The sequence below is a fragment of the Enoplosus armatus genome, chromosome 4 (genome assembly GCF_043641665.1).
Source record: "Enoplosus armatus isolate fEnoArm2 chromosome 4, fEnoArm2.hap1, whole genome shotgun sequence".
Classification (NCBI taxonomy): Eukaryota; Metazoa; Chordata; class Actinopteri; order Centrarchiformes; family Enoplosidae; genus Enoplosus; species Enoplosus armatus.
The window spans coordinates 19,236,283-19,259,901 of record NC_092183.1 but is presented as its reverse complement, the minus strand read 5'-3'; the positions used below and the strand labels follow the sequence as shown (position 1 = coordinate 19,259,901).

At 40.8% G+C, this 23,619-nt stretch overlaps 2 protein-coding genes across 2 annotated transcripts; both read right to left on the bottom strand.

The window, feature by feature from the left end:
* Positions 1–764: 764 nt before the first annotated feature.
* On the bottom strand, positions 765–10,911 carry tmc2b (transmembrane channel-like 2b). Its single transcript, XM_070903848.1, has 20 exons — positions 10,866–10,911; positions 10,678–10,719; positions 9,973–10,363; positions 8,552–8,695; positions 7,466–7,556; positions 7,291–7,372; positions 7,077–7,183; positions 6,871–6,969; positions 6,000–6,142; positions 5,762–5,909; positions 5,258–5,452; positions 4,908–5,087; positions 4,022–4,180; positions 3,639–3,767; positions 3,065–3,132; positions 2,500–2,739; positions 1,925–2,050; positions 1,309–1,387; positions 1,089–1,218; positions 765–982 (listed from the first exon to the last, which is right to left on the bottom strand). The coding sequence occupies exons 1-20, from the start codon at positions 10,909–10,911 to the stop codon at positions 765–767; spliced, it is 2,817 nt and encodes a 938-aa protein (XP_070759949.1).
* Positions 10,912–14,282: 3,371 nt separating this feature from the next.
* On the bottom strand, positions 14,283–23,081 carry tmc1 (transmembrane channel-like 1). Its single transcript, XM_070904055.1, has 20 exons — positions 23,045–23,081; positions 21,616–21,639; positions 20,581–21,043; positions 20,205–20,408; positions 20,024–20,114; positions 19,848–19,929; positions 19,560–19,666; positions 19,348–19,446; positions 19,049–19,191; positions 18,823–18,967; positions 18,536–18,730; positions 17,275–17,454; positions 17,040–17,192; positions 16,636–16,764; positions 16,403–16,470; positions 16,022–16,261; positions 15,816–15,941; positions 15,584–15,662; positions 15,019–15,157; positions 14,283–14,497 (listed from the first exon to the last, which is right to left on the bottom strand). Exons 1-20 carry the CDS (start codon positions 23,079–23,081, stop codon positions 14,283–14,285), a joined length of 2,919 nt encoding a protein of 972 aa, XP_070760156.1.
* Positions 23,082–23,619: the final 538 nt, after the last annotated feature.

Genomic DNA, 23,619 nt, shown 5'->3' with positions numbered 1-23,619 from the left:
ATATGGCACTCCATGAACATTTACTCCTGTGAAGATCTTTCTATTTTATTGACCTCTTATCAGTGTTGTGTCTCTTTCTCTTGCTGTGACAATGCTGTTCCTCGAGCGTACTATCTCAGATGTATGTAACAGTTTAGTGGACAGCATGTTCTCTATGGTAGTGTCTGTTGTGTGTTTGTTAGCTTAAGAGGACTTAAGAGTTTTTGTTCAGAGGTAACCACTTAAATAGCACTTTGCCAGAAAATAATTATTTTAATAGGTGTCATACAAAAAATAGAAAGACATTTTACATACTATTTACAGGGATTTCCAAATGAAATCAATAAAAATTGTTGACCCATATCAATAACCAGTAAAACCTTACACTGATTGCAATGCAGTAAACTTGTTCATGCCCACTCCTTGCTATATCTCTGTATTACAACAAGGTACAGCGCTGTGTTTTGTTTTGTTTTTACATTTTGTTGTAGTAATACTAGTATTACAGATAAAACAGTCGTGTCTGTGTCCATTTACTTCACACAAAGTCCCAACTCGTAGTGTAGTGTGCCATTGCTGTAATTCTAGACTTTTTTGGTGGTTAATTTTTCTTAAAGGTAAGAGTTCATCAGTCAATCAGTAACATCTAAAGAGCTGAAACATGATTATTCCCGTGGCACCTTCCATATACAGGACTGTGACTGCAGCGGTCATGTTAATAGATACTGGTTGTTTGTGGTGAATTGAAAGGTATCGTCTGGATTTCAGTCCTTGAATCATGACTCTTAATGCCTTGGAGGCCCACCCCGACCTCTTCCTCTCCCAGGCCCAGGTTGAGGCCCCCTGGCATTTCCAGGAGGCCCTCTTCTTGGCCCTGGTGCACGGGTCACTGGAGCTCTGGGGTTTGGGGCAGCCAGTGACACATCCTTCTGCAGATTAACTCCTGTTGCTGCTGCACCTGGCTTCGTTTTGGGAGACTTGCTTCCCTTCTCAATGACGACGTCTGAGAATACAGACGGAGAGCAAAAAGAGTGGTGAGGACAGTCGAGAGCAAGTTGGCTGTCAGCTGGTGCAACAAAGTGTGTGTGTGTGTGTGTGTGTGTGTGTACCAGGTGGAGGTGGCTCTTCCTCGGAGGGAGGCGGTATTAGAGACTTGTTTGGCAGCAGGTCCTCCAAGTCTTTCATCACTTGATTAGTGCTGTCCTTGTTGTTCCTGCGGTTCTTCTCCTCGTCTCGAGCCTAAAGTGTCCACCAGTAAACCAGACAGTCATTTGTTTGACTGAATCTTGGCAGATTTTGAAAAAAGAACAAGAGAACGCTCATACTGACCATTTGCATCTTCTTTTTAAGGTCCATGTTTGCTTGTTGGTATCCCTTTGACACTGCATTCAGATAGTAGATGGCCAACCTGTTATGTAGTATTATAAGTCTGTTAGGTGAAAGCCATTGTAAACAGTACAATGGACCACAGTCAGGCTCCAAGTTTTATGACTTTACTTTCTACAATTACACACACTGATACTTTTTTTTATTCATTTTTAGACTCAATATGTATAACTTGTACCATTTGAGGCCCAAAAATAAGATAAAGTTGAAGGCAGTATGTGTAGGATTTAGGCATTTCTGACTTTGGTGTCCCCTGTGGTAGTATCAGTATTTCGGAATCATTTGAAAGATGTTATAATCACTTAAAACATAATCTACTCATAGACTGCCAGTATATTGGAAGTGTGCAGAAGGCTCAATTTACAGAATTAGAAAATATACAGTTAATAAAATACATAAAATGTGAAATTATCTAAATAACCACAAAACTTGTGTTTTCTTGTGTAGTCCTATTTTCAAAACCCAACTACGTTGCCCTTCTCCTCCAGTACATGGAATGGCATTTCGTTTTTTAGCAGATACAACTCTGTATTTCAAGCGATATTTACATGATACTTACACCATGAGGAGGACAGCAGGCATGATGAGTCCAGGGTTGGTGGCATATGTGAAAATGTTCCCGATGAAGGCTGGTAGATCCTGTTCTATAGTCTCCATGATCACCTCATACATCTTCTCCTGGCCACTGGGGGAAAAACATGGATCAAATACAATACACTATTTGTTGTATCTAATCTTTGTTTTAAAAAGTCTCCACCAAATTGTAAATTTTCGCATGTTTAAACATAAATGCGCCTGAGTGACCTGCCAAGGGACTGCAGATCAAAGTTAGCTTTAAGGTAAGTTTTCAACCTAACCTTACGGTTACAGGTTACCTTTGTTTAATATTGTAAGTGGTCCCTTAACAATAAAGCAAATAAAATTAAACTCTCTGTGTTTTTGCCCTATTGTATTGTCTACTAGAGCTGCAGCAGTGTGAAAGATGTATGGTATGATAACCTTACTACAACCCAACAGACCGATACTTTGGGTTCATTAACTTACTAAAATAGTTTTAACCCGCAGAAGAACTCATCATGACCTGTCACAACAATCTACCTTTGTAATATTCATTCATATATTCGTCCTACTGACCTGAACGGCCCACAGTCGAAGGACGGGGACAAAGTCATGATAGTGTAGACAACAGGCAGCAGGCTGAGGAACAGCACGAGCAGCAACAAGCCCATGTAGAAGTTGTTGGACCGCGAGGCCTTGAATACCCGCTCATGAGGAACGTTACAGCACATCACCGCCCAGCACTGGTAGTACATCGAGACCAGGAGACGCAAAACATTCAGACCCACCAGACCTGGAGCATAAAAAGCTCCCATCCTGAGGAAAACAGCAAGTGTTATCAGTCAACTTTGAACTAATCATTTATATAAATCTACTGAGTATTCTAATTAGTGATTTCATGTAATTAGTATGAGTTACTTTTAAAACAGTTTGGCTCCAATATCAACAGTCAAACAATAATACATCTAATTTGAAGGCAGGCACTCCACACTCATTAAAAAAGGTACATTGGAGATAGACAACAAAGAAACATGAGCTGTTTTACAGCAGAGGAAAGCTCATTAGTCCCATCAGAGAACCCCCACGTAATAGAGAAGGAGACAGTGAATAAAATCAACCATGCAGATGTGGAGTAATTCACCATATCATTCCTTGATTGAAGACAAGCCCCAGCACATTTCCACTGATGTCAAATTCTCCATATGAAGGCTGGAATCAACACAACAACATGATTACCATGCTCACCTGAATTAATACACTCGTTGATACACTGCATCTGCTCCTCTCTCTCTATGTCTATGTTTCTCTCTCTCTCTTTCTCTTTCTCTGTAATTAAGTTCTCATTGCAGTGTCCTGTTGCACTGAATGTAAGGGATCAGCTGTCTTGCCAGATGTCATTGTATGGTATCAGGTTGTCTTGGATCCAATACGAACTGGGCTGTACTCACATGGTGTTCAATAATAGCTGAATGACATGGTAACTACAGTATACAATGATGACATAATCACTCGTTAAACTGATACACCCACTTAAAATTCACATTCAGCCACATGACTGCAGATACAAGAGGCACAAATGTCACAGACATAAAAATTGCATAATGTTTTGTTAGATAGGTGAAAAGAAAATATAATTAATTCTTTACTTAATTCAACCAAACAAACATAATGTCCACGGACAGTGTGAACCGCTGACAGACACTGCGAGAACTCACAAATCCAGCCTCCAGGTCCCAGCACCAGCAGTAGTTAAGGAAGCGGACAATGAAAGCTCGCAGGAAGTCACCAATCAGGATGGTCAGATAGGTCACCTGCATGTCCGACACGATCAGCTTCACAAATTCCTACACAGCATAAGAAGCCGAGGAGAAAAGAAGCACAAGAAATAAGAACAAATACAAACCAACCAATAAAATTACACTTTTGGTCTCTTCTGTTTGATTAATTGGAGTAAGGGGGGTAAAGTAGAGGAATGTTGCAAACAGTAAAAATACTGTGACTGTGAGTAGTGCAGCTCCTACTGTATGCATCCATATCTGCACCCACAATTGCTCATCCACGATTGGACTACAGTGTACAGTGTAATGCCACTACTGACTATTCCCACTGCAGTCTCCCAGCAGGGTCCTCTGATGACGTCGGCTGGGTGCACATCTGGAGGAGGCACATCTGTCGTGTTGTAGTGGGAGCTGTAGTTGGCATAGTACTGTTTCAAAGCCCATTCAGTGGCATTCTTGATTGCCTTCTCACTCTCCAACTAAAGAATAGAAAATCAGATCATCAAAGCATACCCGAGGCAAGTCAAACTTTATTCGTGCAGCGCAATTGACACACAGGGAAAAGTACAGTTTGTAGCCTGGATTTAAAGGAATAGTTCTACATTTTGAGAAATACTTGATGAGAGATCGTAACCACTATCATATCTGTCCTTTAAATACGATAGGCGGTGCAGACGGTTAGCTTAGCTTAGCACAAACACTGGCAACCCTAACCTAGAGCCAGGCTAGCTGTTTCCCCTTTCTCCAGTCTTTGTGTTAAGCTAAGCTAACCAGCTGCTGGCTGTAGTCTTGAAACAGGGGGAAACAGCTACTGGCTGTAGCCTTATATTTGATGGACAGATATGAAATTGGTATAGATCTTCTCAACTAACACTCCACCAGCAAGCAAATAAGCCTATTCCCCAATATGTCAAACTTTTGCTTCAAAGGTATGTAAATTTAGGCAATGTCTCAGGCCTTCTGGAAGCTGAAAGTGACATTAAAAAAGTATATTTAGTTTAATTGAGATTGACAGTATTTTAAAAGCAAGTCAGAGATGTAGCTATTTTGGTCTTAAATCATTATTAAGCATTAAGGAGAATCAATTCTATAACATATCAGATGACAGCGCAAACGCAGCAAAGGTCTTGCAACTCTCAGATAGTATAAATTCAACTATGCCAAACCTACCCAGCAACAACAAACACACACAAGCATATGTCATACCTTGGCAGTAACCTCATCAAACAAGGCAAAGAGGAAGGTGTAAAGGTTTCCCAGGAAGAGGGCAAAGATTCGTCCCAGCTGCCACTTGAGGGCAATACGAGGGTGATAATCTTCCAGTTCTGCGATGGTTTCAAACAGAGGAGGACACACCAGCCCCAACAGAGACATCACAAACTCCACCTGATACATCGAACGAGAGGGGGGGGGGTTTACTAGTCTCATTTTTCACTCTCACTTTCAAGCCTCAAACACTTCCATAGCTCCTTGTGTTCTCCATAAAATGATTATCGGTAAAATCATTACTTAAGCTTAAAAGGTAAAGAAATGCCGAATGTTTAATTTCAACCTGCCTCGTTCTTTTCAAACCATGACAGATTTGGTTTCTCCATCTTAGCAAACTCCTGAGAACGTTTCACCACAAAGTAGATAAGGTATCCGCTGCCTCCGAGGCTGCACATGATCAGAACGTTTGCAAGAACCCTGAGGAACCGCCGGAGGTGTATGTTCTCATCTTTCTGGTTCTCCTGTTCATCCACGATGGATTCCTGCAGGCAAACAAAGTCAGTTTGATGGAACAAGGTTGCAATTACTTTACACTTCAAACTTTTTTCCCCCATTTGCACATTGTTGCAGTTTTCACATTTCTAGATTTCAAATCCCTGTCACTGCAAACTCTTTAAATACAACACATCTTGTGGCTACATCGTATCATGGTCTTTTAAGAGAGCTGTTGGATTGTTGGCTGGCTCTTTGATTTGATTCCCCGGATCCAATTTTCATATTTCAGGCCTACAGCTGATGTTGCGATGCTCATCCCCCAACACAAATATACACACACGCGCACACCTGCTAACCTTGAAGCTGGTGGTAATGGAGGCGTACTTATTGTCTGCAGTCTCAGGGTTTCCTATCAGGTAGTCCCAGCTGGTGAACATCTTCCAGCTGAAGGTGAACTCTCCCTCCTCCGCCCCATCCCCTCCCTCATTTGAGTTACGAGCCATACTGAGAAGAGAGAAAGACAGGAAAGAACAGGTCAGCATCTCCGTTTGCATACATCTGGTTTCCTGCCCACATTTGTGTGTCCTGCCTTACGTTCTTATGACAACCATCAGGCTGTATCCAAAGATGCCAACGCCCACCAGCAGGTATGACAGAGGGAGTTTGAACTGCAGCAACCCAATCGTTCGCGCGCTGTCGTAGTAACCATAGAACAAAAACGAATACTTGCAGTATCCCTGTTGATGAGATATACAAAGATTTATTCATACATACAGACACATATTAGCTACAACTGCTCAAACGGGTGCCCAAAGCAACTTTCACACTTAAAACGGTAACATCTTGATTAGAGAGAGCAACTCTGTGACGTTTTTGTACAGCAGGGCTTTGAGCTAAATGCTAATGTTAGTAGCCTATGCTAACATGCTCACAATGACAATGCAAACATGCATAACGTTTATCATCCATCATCTCAGTTTAGCCTGTAAGCATGCTAACATTTGCTAATTAGCACAAAACACAAAGTACAACTGAGGCGGATGGGAATGTCATTTTTGCAGTTTTGCAGGTATAAAGCCACCAAACACAGTGACATTTTGACCTGATGATGGTGATAGATAAAAAGTCAGAGAATTACCAAAGTAATTAGGATTCATCCTCTGGGAACCACGAATGTCTGCACAAAATTTCATGGCAATCTATCTAATAGTTGTTGAGATATTTCAGTCTAGACCAAAGTGGTGGACTAATCGACCAACTGATAATGCCATCCCTAGAGCCAAGCCGCTAGCATGGCTAAAAATTCAAACATTAGTGGTTAAAACACAGCTTATTTGTTGGATACCATGTCTTTTCTGTATAGATTTCTTTTAGCCACCCATTGTAAATATCTTCCACCTATCCTATTCACATAAGTATAGCCAGTTATGACAAATAAATCGATAAATAAAGCTAAGATCCTCACTCCAAAGTCAAAGAGCACAGCGTAGTCCATGGCTGTGGCCTGCTCCTCGCGAGGCACTGTTTTCCTTGGAATGGAGCCAAAGGGAAGACCCATAAGAACCTAAACACAGAGGACAGGGATGGAGGTGAAAAAGAAAGGAGAGATCTGAAAACATGTACAATGTCTGCTTCATCACCCGTTAACATGTATCATGAGAAAGGCTGTACCTCGGGAAGCACCACCAGGCCAAACATGAACCCAAACAGGACCAGATTCAGACCGTACATCCACCTCAGAAAAATAAAGTAGGATGCCACGGATGATCCAAAGTGACCTATGATGAACAGAGAACTTGACTTAGAAATGTGGTGACAGTGTATTGGAAACAGTAAGATCATGGCTGAGTGATTCTTTTTCAGATAATGTCATAGTGGTACCAACTTTCTACTTCCTTTATCTTCCTCTCCCAGGGTATACAGGCTGTTTTAAAGTTCTCAAAGTCACGTTTAAACTTGATTAGTTTCTGAAATAAAAAAAATAGGTTTAAATTGGTTATTTCCACAATATCATGCTCATCATAAAGTTTGTGTTCAGTGTTCCACAAGTAGCAGATTACCTTGGTCATCATGACTTTGAATGCATACAGCTTCCTGCCTCTTCCTTTCCCAAGAGCTCCTTCAAATTTTTCAACAAACTCCTGGGCCTCCCTATTTGACCAATCAGAGAGAGCACAAACATCCACCAATGAAATAAAGTGAGCGACATCCAACTGCAAGCCATGATCGACCTACGCAATGGATGAATTAGTTAGAGGTAACAGGATTTAAAAACGACAAGTCTGGGATGACTTACTGATTGATGGTACATTGCATATGGTTAGAGCATCGTCAAGAAGACTTGGCAAGCAGCAGGTCAGTCAGCCACAACAACATGCATTAAACAGTGTCAAGCTCATGAAAAACTTAAAGCAGCTCCCCTATCTGGTTCCCTTGCTTACACTGATCTGTACATAGTGAAACATACACACCGAGTACACACATACACTTACACAACTCCCAGCCTTGACCCTGGCAAGGCAGCCGATAGTATTTACAGTATTCTCACACTGAGAGGAAGATATCTAACAAGCTGAACTACAGCCACCCGTGATTGTGCCGCTGATTTATAGACAATCGTCCACATGTGTTTCTCACAGAGGGGAGAATTTCCATAATAGAATAAAATTAGGTATATGAGAACAGATCTAATCATTTTCAGAGGTTTCCAAAGGCTGTGATTTTTGTGTTAAGTGGTTTTATCTCTGTGCAGAATTAAGTTTATCTCTGTCTGATTAATCTGGCAAAAAAGTTTTAATTTGTGTGAGCGTAATATCAGAGGTGCCCATTTCCTGAAAGCATGATAGTTTTGATTTGCTGTATGACGAAACAGGGTGATAGGTACCAAAGTAGTTTTGACTTTCCAGAGATCACAGCACTGAAGAAGAGAAGTACCAAACAGCTAAAGTAGCAATGGACAAGCTTTAATAATGCATGATCAACATCACATGTACATGACATGAGTGATGGTAGGCATTAAGGGTAGTGCTCGTGAGAAATTGTCAATGAGCAAAAAACAAATGAGTAGCATGTGAAATACCAAAATAAAAAAACAAGAATGAAGACCAAAATGCAGCAGCAGCAACCAGAGATGAAGATGTTTTTACTTGAGCAGTACGAGTCTCCTCTTCATGCGCCAGGGTTTGTTCCTTAATGTAGCGATCAGTTTCTTCTTCTCCTCTACCTGTTCCATCAGGGCTTCGATCTCTCCCTCCGACAGCGACTCTTCGTCAGAGTCAGAGGAAGAAGAGCTGCTAAAGGGAAAGAGCTGTCACGTGCCATGTCTTTGACAAGGAGCTACAGAAGCCACATCTGAACCTCAGACACCAGCAGCAACACCAACAACAGAACATTCATTTTCTCATTCATCGGAAGTTATGAACAATTTTAGAAAATAGAGTGAGAGCAGCAACTCTGAATCACAACTCTTGAAAATGGACTGAGGCTAGATAAGGCAAGAATGTATATGTCATACCTTACCATAAGTTATTCAAGATTTGTTCATATAATACATTGAATTGTAACAACTTGGGTGATCATCTGACTTCTCATCCAGCATCATCATCAGGTCATTTTTAAAATGTGCTCAGTTCTTTGGTTTGTGACCAAATGCCAAACTATTGCAAAACGAACGACATTCCCATCAGCATGCTGACCTGTTGCACTATGATTGCATATATTAAATCACAATTACATAGTAAATATTAGGCTATGCCTGATAAATGTTAGCATTTAGTTCAAAGCACTGTACAGTACAGTACAGCCTCAAAGAGGCTCTGGCATGGCAAAGGGCCACTCTTTGTTTGAAAAGACAAACAAAGAGTGGCGTTTGTACGTGTTGTCTGACCACATCTGAAGGCAAAAGTGTTTATAGTTCAATCACAATCATAGTTCTGAGTGGCCACGCAATAATAAATGAGGATAACAGTGCATAAAAACCTTCTTTCTTGACACTGGATAGTCAGAACCGGTGGTTAGCGTCTTTTTAAAATGCAGCCAACTACCAAACACTCCCAGTGAAACAGTAGGAAGATGTGGTGGCTCTGGATGTTTTGTCCTGTTGCCTTTGTTTTAAGGCAGCAGTAAATAATGGATGAATAAATGAGATTACACCGTCCCTCACAGTGCAGCTTTTCTGTTGCTTGGAAGATTGTCAAACTCACACAAAAAACAACTTATTAACTTGATGCTAGACATTTGGTTGTTGATGCACATGAAAGCCAGAGCCATTGTTAAGTGTTTTACAGTATCCCTCATGAACATTTCCTGGTACATAAACAACATCTGACTGCTGATATGTTACATTAAAAATCAACCAGATATACTGTGAATGCCATATATTCAGGGAAATAAGTTTGTATTCTGTGTTGTGATAATATTGATGTAATTTACACTCCCTGAATGTATGCCACATAGCTTCATATCTCCACAGTCTGCCGGGGGTCTGCATGAGACTGAATGGAGAAAGCCCATACGGGTGTGTGGAGCGTGCAGGTGGGTGAGAGACAGCTCTCAGAGAATACTGCACCTGCTCAACTTCCCATTCTTCTTTTTCTTGTCCTTCTCAGCACCTTTATCCTTCCCTTTACCATTTCCCTTCTTCTCCTTATTCTGCTCCTCTTTCTCCGTTTTGGACACCGTTTTCCCTCCTTTTTTCCTTTTCCCTCGTTCATTTTCACTCTCCTCGTCGCTCTCCTCCTTAGCAGCTTTCCTCCTGGAGGCCTTTGAACCTTTGCTTTTCACGCTCCGGTTGTCTTGCTCATCGTCTTCATCGCTGTCCCGGGGCTTGGCCTTCTTCTTTCGTCCCCTTTTCCTTGGTGCCTCATCCTCATCCTCTTCATCCTCCTCGTCATCGCTGACCCGTTTGGCTCTCCGTTGTGGTTTGACTCTTCTGTTTTTGGCTCTCCTCCTGGCCTCATCTGAGACAAACATATTCACATTTTAGTTAAGTAGCTGAAACATTATCCATCAAGCGTGTGAAACAGTGATATTACTCTCATTAAACAATAATAAAGTGCCTCTGAAATGATTCCACTCAGCCTCTATGAAATTAAGTGAAAAGTTATAAAGTACATCTTATAATATAATATAATATAATAAAGAGTAAGTAAGTAAAAGTAATTTATACTAATTTGTCCATCACATTGTGGCAAATCTTCAAGACATCCATATTCTGTTCAACTGAACTGTTTCTCTGAGGAAAAGCAAACAAACATTGTTCCTGGTGCCTCACCTTCACTTCCACTGTCTATCTCAGCATCAACCTCCATCCCAACTGTGAACATGTAAAAAAAAAAACACACAAATTAAGGGAATAAATCTCTACACACATAGATAGACAGACAACTAGACAAAACATTTTAAGGTGAAATTGACTGTAAGAAGCAAATTCTTTCAGAATAATAACATAAAATAACTCACCATCTTCAACCTTAATTGCTGTATCGTTTTTCCTCTTTGGAGGCATTTTGCTGTGTCTCTTTTAGTTATTTGTAACCTCTTTTGCTCCAGTTACTCTTCTTACTTCAGACTCTGCCTCCTCTCCATCCATGAGTCACTCAGCTGCAAGCAGCTGCTACACTTGTGGAGGTACTGTGTCAAAAAGCCAGGATACACACACACACACACACACACACACACACACACACACAGGAACAGGTGTGCCTCTGTTTAGGCTGTTCAAGCACTGGGCTCCTTGACGACCGTCAAAGACACAGTCCATTAGACGATCATCAGGAGACCAGGGAGAAAACTAAATCCATCAGACAATGGACTTGTCAATCAAAATGCTAATTGATATTTGACAGGAGCAACAGGAGTTCATATACAGTCCATATGCTTTAATCCTCAGGTTTATTCAAATTGGATAATAGTTAACAACGTAATGTATGTGATTACACAAGGAAACAGCTTTGACACCAAAAGCTGACGGCTGGACTTTTGCCATCAGTCAGTTGTGACCCAGTAAGGAGACACCAGAGCAAATGTAGACATAAAGGTCCGGCCCCATTAAAGTTAGATGAAAGCTTAAGTAATCCTGAGTGAAAATTGAAACAAGTCACTGTATTTAAATACCGTACACAGTCTTCTGTGGGAGTATGGCGCAAACTGAACACACCAGAGTCACTTAAGTGAATCTATAACTTCACTAAAGGTGTTTTATTAAAGTCAATTTTACAAGCTGATCATTAAAGGATAGGTTCACATTTTCTGAAGTCTGTCTTAAAATGATGACTCACATGTCCATATGCACATTGAAAGAATAATTGGTTGCTCCAATCGTTCATCCTGTTCATAATGGCCATGAAGAAATCCCTTTCTAAAATGATTCCAATATCAGCGATTGTCCTTGTTCAGTGAAAAACAGTTCAGCTGAAGTTAATATGAGGCTTCAGCAGGCTGAGTCAAATTAAGTGGGTGTCTTCACAAGTTAGTCTTTTTCGTACGAAGTACTGTCTTTGTGTTACTATCTTTCCAGTGTAGCTGTAACAAGGTAACACAAAGAGGGACTTTTGTACAGAAAGACTGTGGCTTTGGAACTTGATTTACTGGACTTGACTAACTCAGACTGCAGAGGTCTCATATCAGCCTCATCTGAACGCTGACATCCATCTCAAAAAAATGTTAACCTATCTTTTCATTCTTTAAGAGGTAAAAAAAAAACAGGCGAGGACTGAGGGATGATTATTCGCAATCATGTGTTCCAACCACTGGGATGCAGCTTCTACCTGCGTGGTTATGGTCAAATGTCAGATCTGACCTTTTGAATAATACAGGAGGAAACAGGAGACGCCAGGCTGCTATGCAGCTAACACAGAGAGCAACACACTTCCAAGGGTTGTATGAATGCTGGCTTGAAGTCTTGTACCTGAAAGACAAGCTAAGCCCTCAGGGTTGGAGCTTTTCATGTCCTCCACATCCTGCTCCTCCTCTCGCTCCTCCTGATTGTACCCTCCACTTCCTGCAACCATCCGATACTCCTCTCCATCCTTCCTTCTCACTATACTGTACTTAGGCTTAGGGAAGGCCTAGATGCATTTATTCTTAAGATCCATTAACTAAGAAGCGTCTAACTTTCCACAAGTTCACAGGCTCAGCGCCGACCTTTGCTCTCCAAAGCAAAACTGGACACCATCCGAGCTGTCAAATCAGAGCTTGTAGCGCCGCAATGTCTCGATCCTCCCTTCATTACTGTTAGTGAATAAGAGATGCCCAGCATGGTACAGCGGACATTGAGATATCCGGTAATGTGTAACCCGTCATGGCTCAGTTTTCTGCCACAATGTACCTGCATGGAGAGAGACTGGGCTGGAGCCAAAACACAACTCCAGTAGGAGGGTGAACCAGCGGGCATCAGGGGGGTGGTATTACCTGGATAAATGAGAGTGAGGCAGATTATGACAGAGTCTCCAGTATACAGAGAAGATGGAGGCTTTACTTGTCTCCTTATCAACGTCTCCTCAGTCTGATTGACAATTCTTGGCCTACTATGAAAGAATAAAGCATAGGGGCTTACTCCATCCTCTAGGTCTCAAATAGCTGCAGAATTAATACTTAATGCTCACTTGCCATGAATTGATCATGAAGCATCAATGGAAGTGGGTTTGATTGGCACTGTAATTTAATGTCAGTGGCATTATGAGCTTGTTGACTTGTTGTCGTCAATGATTTAGACACAACACTTATTCCTCACTGACAACCCTTACATGACATACATCTTAAATTTCAATTAAACAGGACTTTGAATGACGATCAATATATAGACTTTCAGGTTAGTAAAGTTTAACTAATGAGAGAACAGCATTACTTTTAGATTTGACTGACAGGTCATCCAAGTGACAGGACCACTCAATGTCGGGTGTAGGGCAGAATCGACTACTGGGACACTGGATACGGCCATGAAGTTATCAGATGATACGAGTCCATGCTGCATGATGAAGGTCACCAGAACACAAAGAATAGATTTACACTGTCGGCTCAAATCTGAGTGTTTGGCACAGATTCGATTTTTTTTCATTGTTGTCCAAAAAAGGCATAGTCTGACACTCTTTATGTGTGTTTTCAAGTTCAGAGCTCACTCAGTATATCATATCTAAATTACACAGCTGAAAAATTTCAGTTGAGCATGTAAGTCCAGCCAGAGATCCATTTAAGCCTAGCTAGCTGGGTTAAATGGCCTCCATGTCTAATGAATTGTTTAATACTTTGGCACAGTCACAGGTCGCAGTGTCTGAGAGGCCAAGAGAAAAATATATCAGTGTGGTTTAAAACGATTATAATTTTGAATATAACTGAACTAATTTGTTAGGAAACTGAAATATCAGCTTAAGATGACATAACATGTAATAACCACTCTTTGGTTATTACATGTTATGTCATCTTATATGAGACAAAAATGTGTATAGAATTAAATAAATAAACGCAATAAAAAAACCTCCATGTTTAGTTCACCCATTTCAAAAACATGTCAAAAAAAGATATAAAGATACATTCATATGTTCCCTGTTTTGTGTGATGCATAGAAGGAGAAATTTCAAATTAATTTAAAATTTACTGCAGATTTAATTTAATGATAAGTGATTTCAAAAGACACTGACACTATCCAACATTTAAAGAAAATTATATTCTGTTCACGTTTATTTAGTAAACAAAGGATAAACAACTAATTTAAAATGCTTACAGCTTATTTATATTATGAACACACATTTTAAAAAAAAACGTGCACTAACTGCCATCAAGTCTCATTACTCTCAGTCCACAGCGTACATCTGAACATTCATTTCTCAATAAAGTGCTTGGTTTTGAGTTACATTTGCTAACATGTTGTTTTTCACTCCCTCAGTGTCTCTGCAGGCTCGGCACCCTGTGCATCCTGGGTTCACTTTGCCGAGGGAAACCGGGCAGGTACCCAGGAGCCCCATGGTTGCCATGGTGATAGGTCCTGGGGACAGGGGCTCTGGTGGCTGGAAGTTGGCGCTCTTGGTCTCTAACAGGAGGAGGGTTGCGTCCATTCTTACCATGATACAGCTGCTGACTACTTTCTTCCCCATCAGCTGAAGGAGAACATGTACAACAGAGAAATGTACAATAAGAGGGGCAATAAAACAATTTATTAACCATATGCAGTGCGTGCTGCATACTGCTGTAGCATCACTGTATTAACTCTTGTAACAGTAGCTTAAGGATTTTCTGTGGATAAGATAATGTTAACAAAGTTAGCTAGCTAACGCTACTTGGGAGTAGCAGATAATGAGAAAATATGAAATAGATAAATTATTACATGCGTGCCAATAAAAGCTAGTGAAAGATAAATAGAAGATTTAAACAAATTACATTTGAATTGATTTTCATTTTGTGGTTTGTGGTAAAGAATACAAAGTTTTTGCTTTTCTTTACCAACTGATTGGAGGTTAAAGGAAAAGTATAAACCTTAATATTTCTTTATTCTTTTATTGACATTTTTGGCATTTTGTCAGTTTCAGAGCTCCATAGTTTGAGACCAAAGGCAACACTTTAACAGATTTTTGTTTGTTCTCTCTTTTTATCCCATGATAAAAATCCTCTATGTTCTCACCCTCTTGGTCTTCCAGTGAAGCGTTGTTGTTCTTTTGTTGCTCTGCAGACTGCGATGATGCAGCTTTTCTGGCCTCCTCTAGATCCATTTGTGCCTTCAGAGCTGCTTGTTTGTTCTTCTTCTTGTTCTCCTCATTTTGCTTGAAAGGGACACACAAGTAATTAAAAGACTGACTGCAGAAAACGTATTCAGTCCACTCTGAGCACAATGCCCACCCACAGAACTTTAGAAATCATTTTAAAGTTTAGAAATGTAGAATGAGGCTCACAGAAATGCACATCAGTTCTTATATTATATTTATTCAGCTGCTGCGCTTGACAGGCAACACAGTGATGAGTGTTAACTGTCCAATCCACCCATACTGTATGAGCTGTTACTCTGCTGCTCTCTGCTGGAGCAATGATACTAATACAACTACTGTGACATACGCATCATTCTTGAACAACATTTCCACCCTCATCACTTGACTATGAGTGACATTCAATTTCCCAGTGCAAACTTTATTTATGTGTGTTCAAAAGCAGATAAAAGCTGAGAAGAAAAACAAAACCTAATTTTGGGTTACCGTTTGTAGTTTTTTCTTCAGTTCCACGTTAGCTTCTTTGTAGCTTTTGGATGTGGATTGCAAGTAATAAATGGCCAGTCTGAAAGATAAAATAACAGATTATTACTTCCAAGGAACCTAAAAAACTTTACCACCAAAAGTAAATGATGACAACATGGGCATGCAAAATATCTTAAGTTGTGTGAAAAAATGTATATTCATGCAGTTGGCAGCTGAGTGTTTGCTGACTCACACCATGAGCAATATGAAGGGTAGCACCAGTCCAGGGTTAGAGGCATAGCTGAACACTTTGCTAAACCAGGCAGGGAAGTCCGACTCAAGAGTCTCTTGGATCACATCAAACATACGTTTTTTCCCACTAAGGAGAAGAGAACGATTGTGACAGAAAGTCAAGCAATCAAATGGTAAATGCCAGATCCCTTGAACAAGCATCGTTACCTGAAGGGTCCACAGTCAAAGGAAGGGGGGATGGTGACAATGGTGTAGATGGCAGGCAGGGTGGACAGGAAGAGGATGACCAGCAACATGGCCATGTAGAAGTTGTTGGAGCCAGAGGCCTTGAAGACCCTCTCCTGCGGAACATTACAGCACATCACGGCCCAGCACTGCAGGTACATGGACACATGGAGCCGGAGGACGTTCAGGGCCGGCAGGCAGGGGGCGTAGAAAGCACCCATCCTGGAGGAAAAGATTAGGCAAAACACAGAGTGGAGGACAGACTGCTGGTTGTAAATAAAACACAAAAATGGAAAGTGACAGAGTGCTTTAAGTGTCATTTTGAACCTGCTGATTTAAATGAAACCAATGTCGTTTTCTTACCATATCATTCCTTGATTGAAGATCAGACCTAGGACGTTCCCACTGACATCAAACTCAGAGTAGGATGGCTACAACCAGTGACAAAAATAACTCTGCTGTGACTCAGATTTTCATAGCCAATATTTAAATTCACCTCTAGAAAACACACACAAAAAAAATGTGCACACACAAAAAAAATGAATTATACACTCGCTGAATTTGGCACTGTCACTGTAATCAGACAGATGACTCACAAATCCGGCCTCAAGGTCCCAACACCAGCAGTAGTTGAGAAAACGAACAAGCACGGCTCTCAGGAAGTCACCAATCAGCAGCGTGATGTAGGTTGTCATGGTATCAGATATGATCAGCCGGACAAACTCCTGCAAAGGTTGAAGCAATCATATATATGTATATGTATATATACATATAGTAGTATATGTCTCAATATTTAACATGCACGTGCAGTTTATTGTATATACGTTTTAGTATAAAATGTAACTATATGTCCTACCGAACATTAAATAAAACCTTAGATCGCCTGAACTTCTTGTTTACTATGTTCTGCAAATGAACGATGACTAGTCCTAGGCTAAAAACAATTACATCACATAATACATAATAGTTTACACATAACCACACACACATGCACACTGACCTGACCCACCATTGTCTCCCAGCAGGGCCCTCTGGGCACATCAGCAGGGTGGATAGTGTTAGGTGGAGCAGTGCTGTTTTCTGATACTGTACCATTGAAAAGACTGGCTTCCCACGTGGTTATATTAAACTTTATTATCTTTTCCTCTTCCCTCTGCAACACATATACACACCTCAGATTAAGCATATTATAAAATGATAAAGTATCTCAAATGTCTACATGCTCTAGTTCTCACTTTGAGGTTGATCTCATCCATGAGTGCGATGATGAAGGTGTAGAGATTTCCCAAGAAGAGGGCGAAGATGCGACCCAGCTGCCACTGCAGGGCGACACGAGGGTGGTAGTTCTCGAGGGCGCTGATGACATCAAACAACATGGGGCAGAACATCCCCAGTAATGACATGACCATGTTCACCTGAGAAACACAAAGGCCTAGACTAATGACAGCTGGTCTGACATGTAACATAACTAAAGGACTCTTCACACATTCCCAGTGAGTACTTCAAAAAGTTCTCTATCTCTCTGGATAGTCCTGTGTAGTATGTTCACTAACAATTCAGCAAACAGTAACCCAGAGGGGACTAGCATTAGGTCTCATGAAAGAGTGACAAGCTCTGCAGTACATCATTTTGCACAGTGAAGGTCAAACATCCAAGGGTAGTAACAATAAGCAAAACATATTGTGGAGGGAGAATTTAACACACTAGCTGTGTCCCAAACCCATACTAAATTCTAAGTCTAGGCAGATTTTATAGTATGTAACGTATTAATACTAAAAAGTGACAATTAAAACTAATTGTGGATGGTGATGAAACAGCTTCCAAAGCACCTCAGGAAACAAAAACGCATTACGTTTTTGAAAAACAATTTTCAGTCTGTTCAGTTTAATTGACAGTGGCATTCTGAAGTCACAGTACTTATCATTTTCTGTTAGTATATAGTTCAGTATAAAGTGGTCACGTTTGTTGATTTCTTGTACACTAACTTCCAAAACAGTATACTATAAAGATTAATATTTAGTACATGTGAACAGCTGTATACAGTTAGTATGTAGTATGGAATTGGGGCACTGAATGCTAAAGTTTTAGTATGCGCACTCGACAGAGCCACAGTTGTAATTTGTAATCTTCCCACTCGGTAGGGTGATCAGTTTTGATTGTTATAGCAGGGAAAGCACTGTTAACTAATATCATTAATAATATTCCATTTAGCTGTCCCAGTAAACCAAACCAGTGTTTGACCAGTGGTTGAGCATGCACAACAATCGGGGACTGGAACATATAAATGAAACACACAGATGTAATTAATGTTAATAATTACATGTGTGCTTTAGTTTAGTTTTATAGGCCAAATTCTTAAAATGATAGTGTGGTGCTAATGCTTTAAAACCATATGTCACACCACTCTATATAAAGAACTTGCTCCGAAAGTCTTCATTCATAGTCTTCCTCTATATTTCTTTCTTTGACTCTCTGTCTCTCATTTCTCATTGCTACCTCATTCCTTTCCCACCAGCTGTGATTCTCCAGTCCATCGAGGGCAAACTTCTGAGAGCGACGCACTACAAAGTAGATGAGGTATCCGCTTCCTGCTAAGCAGCACAAGACCAGGAAGTTGGCCAGCACACGCAGGAAGCGAGTCAGATGGATGTTGTCGTCCTTTTGGCTCTCTTGCTCCTCTAAGATTGCCTCCTGGAGCGATAGAAGGAGGGATGTACAGGATATAGATAAATGTTATGTAAATGGCATCAACTACTATACTGGATTAGGTCAGCTGCACTGACCTTGAAGCTGGTGGTGATGGAGGCAAACTTATTGTCTGCAGTTTCAGGGTTTCCTATCAGGTAGTCCCAGCTGGTGAACATTTTCCAGCTGAAATTAAAGCTGTTATCATCTCCAACGCCCGACTCATTTGCATTACGGGCCATCCTTCAATCAGAAATACAGATTCAGTATAACATTGTGTCTAAAAGGAGATTAATGAATTATATATAGTCATAATAAACTGACGTTCTTATGACCACCATGTAGCTATAGGCCACTGTTCCCACGCCAACCAGGAAGTATGACAGAGGCATACGGAACTTGAGCCAGCCAATGGCACGCTGGCTGTTGTAGTAACCATAGAAGAGGACTGAATACTGAGCGTAACCCTGTGGACACAAATTGTAATTGAGATGATCTGCAACAAAGGATGCATCATTATTTTGCAAATATGAACTGACTCTCAGGCACATGTGACAAAAAAACAACATGCTATTTCAAGAGCTTAGCGTGAGTGTGATGTTGCACATGTATAATCAACTGACTCCAAAGTCCCATAAGACAGCAAAGTCCATGGCACTGGCCTCCTCAGCCCTGGGGACAGTCTTTCTGGGGATGCTGCCGTAGGGCCGCCCCATTAACGCCTGTTAGGTCATTAGAACATACCTCAAAGCATGCAAACAAACAGAATGAACAAAGAAATATACATGACAGCAAAACTACAGATACATTATGATGAAAAAGCCATGTACGGTACCTCTGGCACCATAACCAGGCCGAAGGTCAGACCAAACAGGATCAAGTTGATGCCGTACATCCACCTCAGGAAGATAAAGTAAGAGGCAACTGAGGAGCCAAAATGACCTGAGAGGCAGAGGGTATAAATATGAAGATGATGATGATGAAGCCGGGGAACTAAATAAGAGGCCTGCAAGAGATACAGTATGAGCTATGATTCATCTTGCATAGCCTCTTTAACGTCTTGAATGTTAGACATGTAGTTTGAGACCATGAGGAAAGAAATATTTCTGAAAAACAAACCTACTTTCAATCTCCTTGATTTTCATCTCCCATGGAATGCAGGCAGTTTTGAAGTTTTCAAAGTCACGTTGAAACTTCATCCATTTCTGCGAAAGAAATATAATGAAATACAAGGCATCGTATATTCAGTATAATCATTTGAATGATTATATGATATCAAATCAGTTTGTGATTCCTTACCTTGGTCATCATGACTTTGTACGCATAGAGCTTCCTGCCTTTCCCTTTTCCCAAAGCTCCCTCATATTTCTCTACAAACTCCTGAGACTCCCTTCAGGGAAGAAGAGGATGAGGATTCTGATTGTTTTGGGATGCTAATTCAAAGTGCACTTCAATAATAACACTCGGTGAGTGAATTTACCGTAGAGTCACAAGTTTCTTTTTCATTGGCCAGGGCTTTCCCCTCAAGCCCTGGATCAGTTTCTTCCTCTCATCCACAGCCTCCTTCAGCTTCTCCAGCTCCTCCGGCGACAGAAACTCTGGCCTCACCTCTTTCTCCTCACTGTCCTCTTCTTCATTGCCATCTTCCTCACTGTCATCTTCCTCACCTGTCTCCTGCTCTGAACTGAGGCATAGAAGAGTAGTGTGTTTAATGTCTTTGCATCTTTCTTGTGTGCATGACAGGATAGTTGTGAAAAAGGCCTCGGATCACCCTGCAGAAGGGGAAGATTACAGTAGTTTTCCTCAGCAGGAAACTACAGATATGGTGAATTTGTGAGACAATATTTTTTAATTACCTTGTTTCAACTACTTTCTTGTGCTTTTTCTTCTTCACTTTCTGTGTTTTCTTCTTTACTATATGTTTCCCTCCATCCTCTTCTTTCTCTTCTTTTTTGACACTTCCATGTTTCTTTTTTCCCTTGGCATTTCTTTCTTCATCTTCTCCCTCCTGCTGCTCCATTTTTCTTGTTTTTTCATTTTTGATATTCTTCCTCGTTTTTGCCGCCTTACCACTTTTTATTTTGGCCTGCCCCTCCTCGTCCCTCTCTCTTTCTTCTGCTTCTTGATCATTCTTTGCTCTCCTTCTCCTCCCCCTTTCTCTTCTCTCAGGCCTGGCCTGTAACTCCTCGTCCCCTTCTCCTGCTGCTCCTGCTCCTTTTCTCCTCCCATTTCCCCTCTTCTTTTTCTCTCTATCAGCATCTCTTCTTTTTCTTCTGGGTCTTTCCCTCTCATGTTGAGAGGAAACTTCATCCTCATTGCCTGTAGTAAAAACATAGATGCTGTGTCAGTGTTGCAATAAACATCAACATGCTGCTCAGATTATTTACACTCCCACCCACTCACATCAGTGACACTTCAATGGTGTCACTTTATTTCTCTCTGCGATGCTATAAACCCATAATCACCCAATTATCTGACAGTATTGTGAAGTTTGTCACTGTTGATCAATGATATATTTTATATCCAGGTGTGATAATCCTGAGATAATTGGGGGCACAGGTCGTGATAGAGGGGATAAAGGGAGTGTACAGGACTGGGTATGGGGGTAAAAAGACCTGCAGTAGATGAACTGGTGGAGCAGCAAGGATAGATGGGTATATGGTGGCCACAGAGACAGTGGAGATTCAGACAGGAGTGAAGGAACAACTGAACAAACAGCTCCTACATGATCCCAACCCCAGAAACAGGATGAAATGAGATAATATACACTAAAGAAGAAGTCCAGACTCATATGCTTCTCTGATACATTTGTTTAATTAGGGTAATTATCCATGAACACCTTACCAGTATAGCCTTTGGTGATTCATGCAATAACATAAGAACCCACTCACCTGCAAGGTCCAGTCCAATGTCAACTATGGGAGGGAGATCATTTCACTTTTATTAACAAGTTAAGAAAGCTCAACATTTTTGAGATTGTCCAACTTGTTCTCTTCACGTTTTGTCAGGTTGGAGTATCTTATTATTTCATATTGTTACGAATTGGGCCAATTGGGCTTAAAAGCTCTGAAAGTGATAATGACACAAGTTGACCTGAATTAAAACTGACAAACGTGTCTAATTACACTGAAGTAATAACAAAAGCAGAGTTCAGTTTATTCAATATCAGTGATGATGAGATTTCATAGTGAAGTCTGTTATGAAGTAAACATGAAGTAAACTACAGAAGAAACAGATAAACTAGATTTTCTCGCACACTTTTGTTGAAGCAAGAGACTGGCTTAGTTTTCTGGCACAGCTTTAGTTTTTTGTCTTTAAACACTGAAAATGTATATTTCTGCCAAATGATATAAATTGGCATTTTGACAGTGTTGTAGCTAAATGAGCACCATCGTGTAAATCTCTTTCTGAAAACGTGCTTTGAAATGAAATATTTGTGTAATAACTTTTTTCTCTTCTTCATTAATTCCTACTTTACTGTTCTGTTTTTCTGAGGTCTCATGTTTATAATGTTTTTTCAGGTCAAGTATATATACAGTAATTCCTCTATGACATAACCACCCCTTCCTCCTCTGATAACAACAGCTTTATAAATCCAGTCCCTTTGTTATATCTTCAGTAGAACACTGACCCCTTTCACTGGTAGAGCTTAGCCTACCAAATGATATACCTGGCACTATTGTCCTGCAGTAAAGGGGGATAAAGAGGAAAACAAAGAGGACCACTGACAAATTGAACAGATATTTATGTAGTCGACCCTTTGATATGTGTCCTTAGTGTAACCGGAGTGGCCAGCACACGGGTCATTACGGCTGTGTGCAGCAGAGGGGCACAAAAGAGACAAACAATGGCCTAATGAAGGGAGACGGGGTGGCTGAGCCCACAAGGACTGGGAGACAGCCGAGGGCCAGAGGCCAGCTCACAAATATGCAGCTGAGTGAATAGGATGCAAAAAAAGTAGTGGATAAATATGTTTGAGGTAAAACCAGAAATTGCCTGGTAAAACCAGAAATCCAGTATTAATAGCTGTACTGTTTTTACTCGTCTGTTCTATTCATATTACTGAACTTAAGGCTCTATCAAAGTCAATAAATATAGATGTTTTTGTCCAAAAATAGGTTCAAATTAGTTATCACAACCAAAGGGCCTTGCTTCATTTAAATAAACATGTTGACATGAACTAAAAGCAGATTATGGCAAATAAATCTACAGACAGATCTCCACAGGCACAAGGAATGAATGTCCTCTGTTAACAAAAATCCTGCATCATGTGAAAACCAGAATAGTAATTTGGTCAGGGAAATATAAAGATGATCTTACTGTCATTCTCAGAGGTGATCAGACTGTCTCGATGCATCTTCCTCTCATGGTCCTGTACCCCCTAAAACAGTCGCCCCAGCATCCAGTGGAAATGAAGCCGCAGAGTTTCAGTGGTCTGTCTTCTTCTGCATCTTTACAGGGAAGGACGCAGCATATCCAAGCACACACAATGGAAATGAAGAGTGTGTGTTTGTGTGTGTGCGTTTGTGTGTTGAGGGGCTGGGGCATGATGTGCAACTCGCATAAGAAGTTTACTTTTTCCTCGCCACCCATCGACCCGAAACAGGGACAATGACAGCATGGAAACCCTAGAGCCACGCAATTTCACTAGAGATCAATTATTCAAAACAGTTATGACTGCCTTTATGCAGCTGTGTGTGTGTTTGTGAATGTTTATGAGTGTGTGTGTGTGTATGTGTGTGTGTGTGCTTAAAAAATCCTGTAAAAAACAAAAACATGAGGGTTGTGAGAGCAGCAGGCCTAAGCGAAGGTCAAGACTCTTCATCATAACAGATGACTCAGTTGTTAGGGTTCACTGAGAAGTGACAAAATCACATTCATCTCATGTAGCTGAG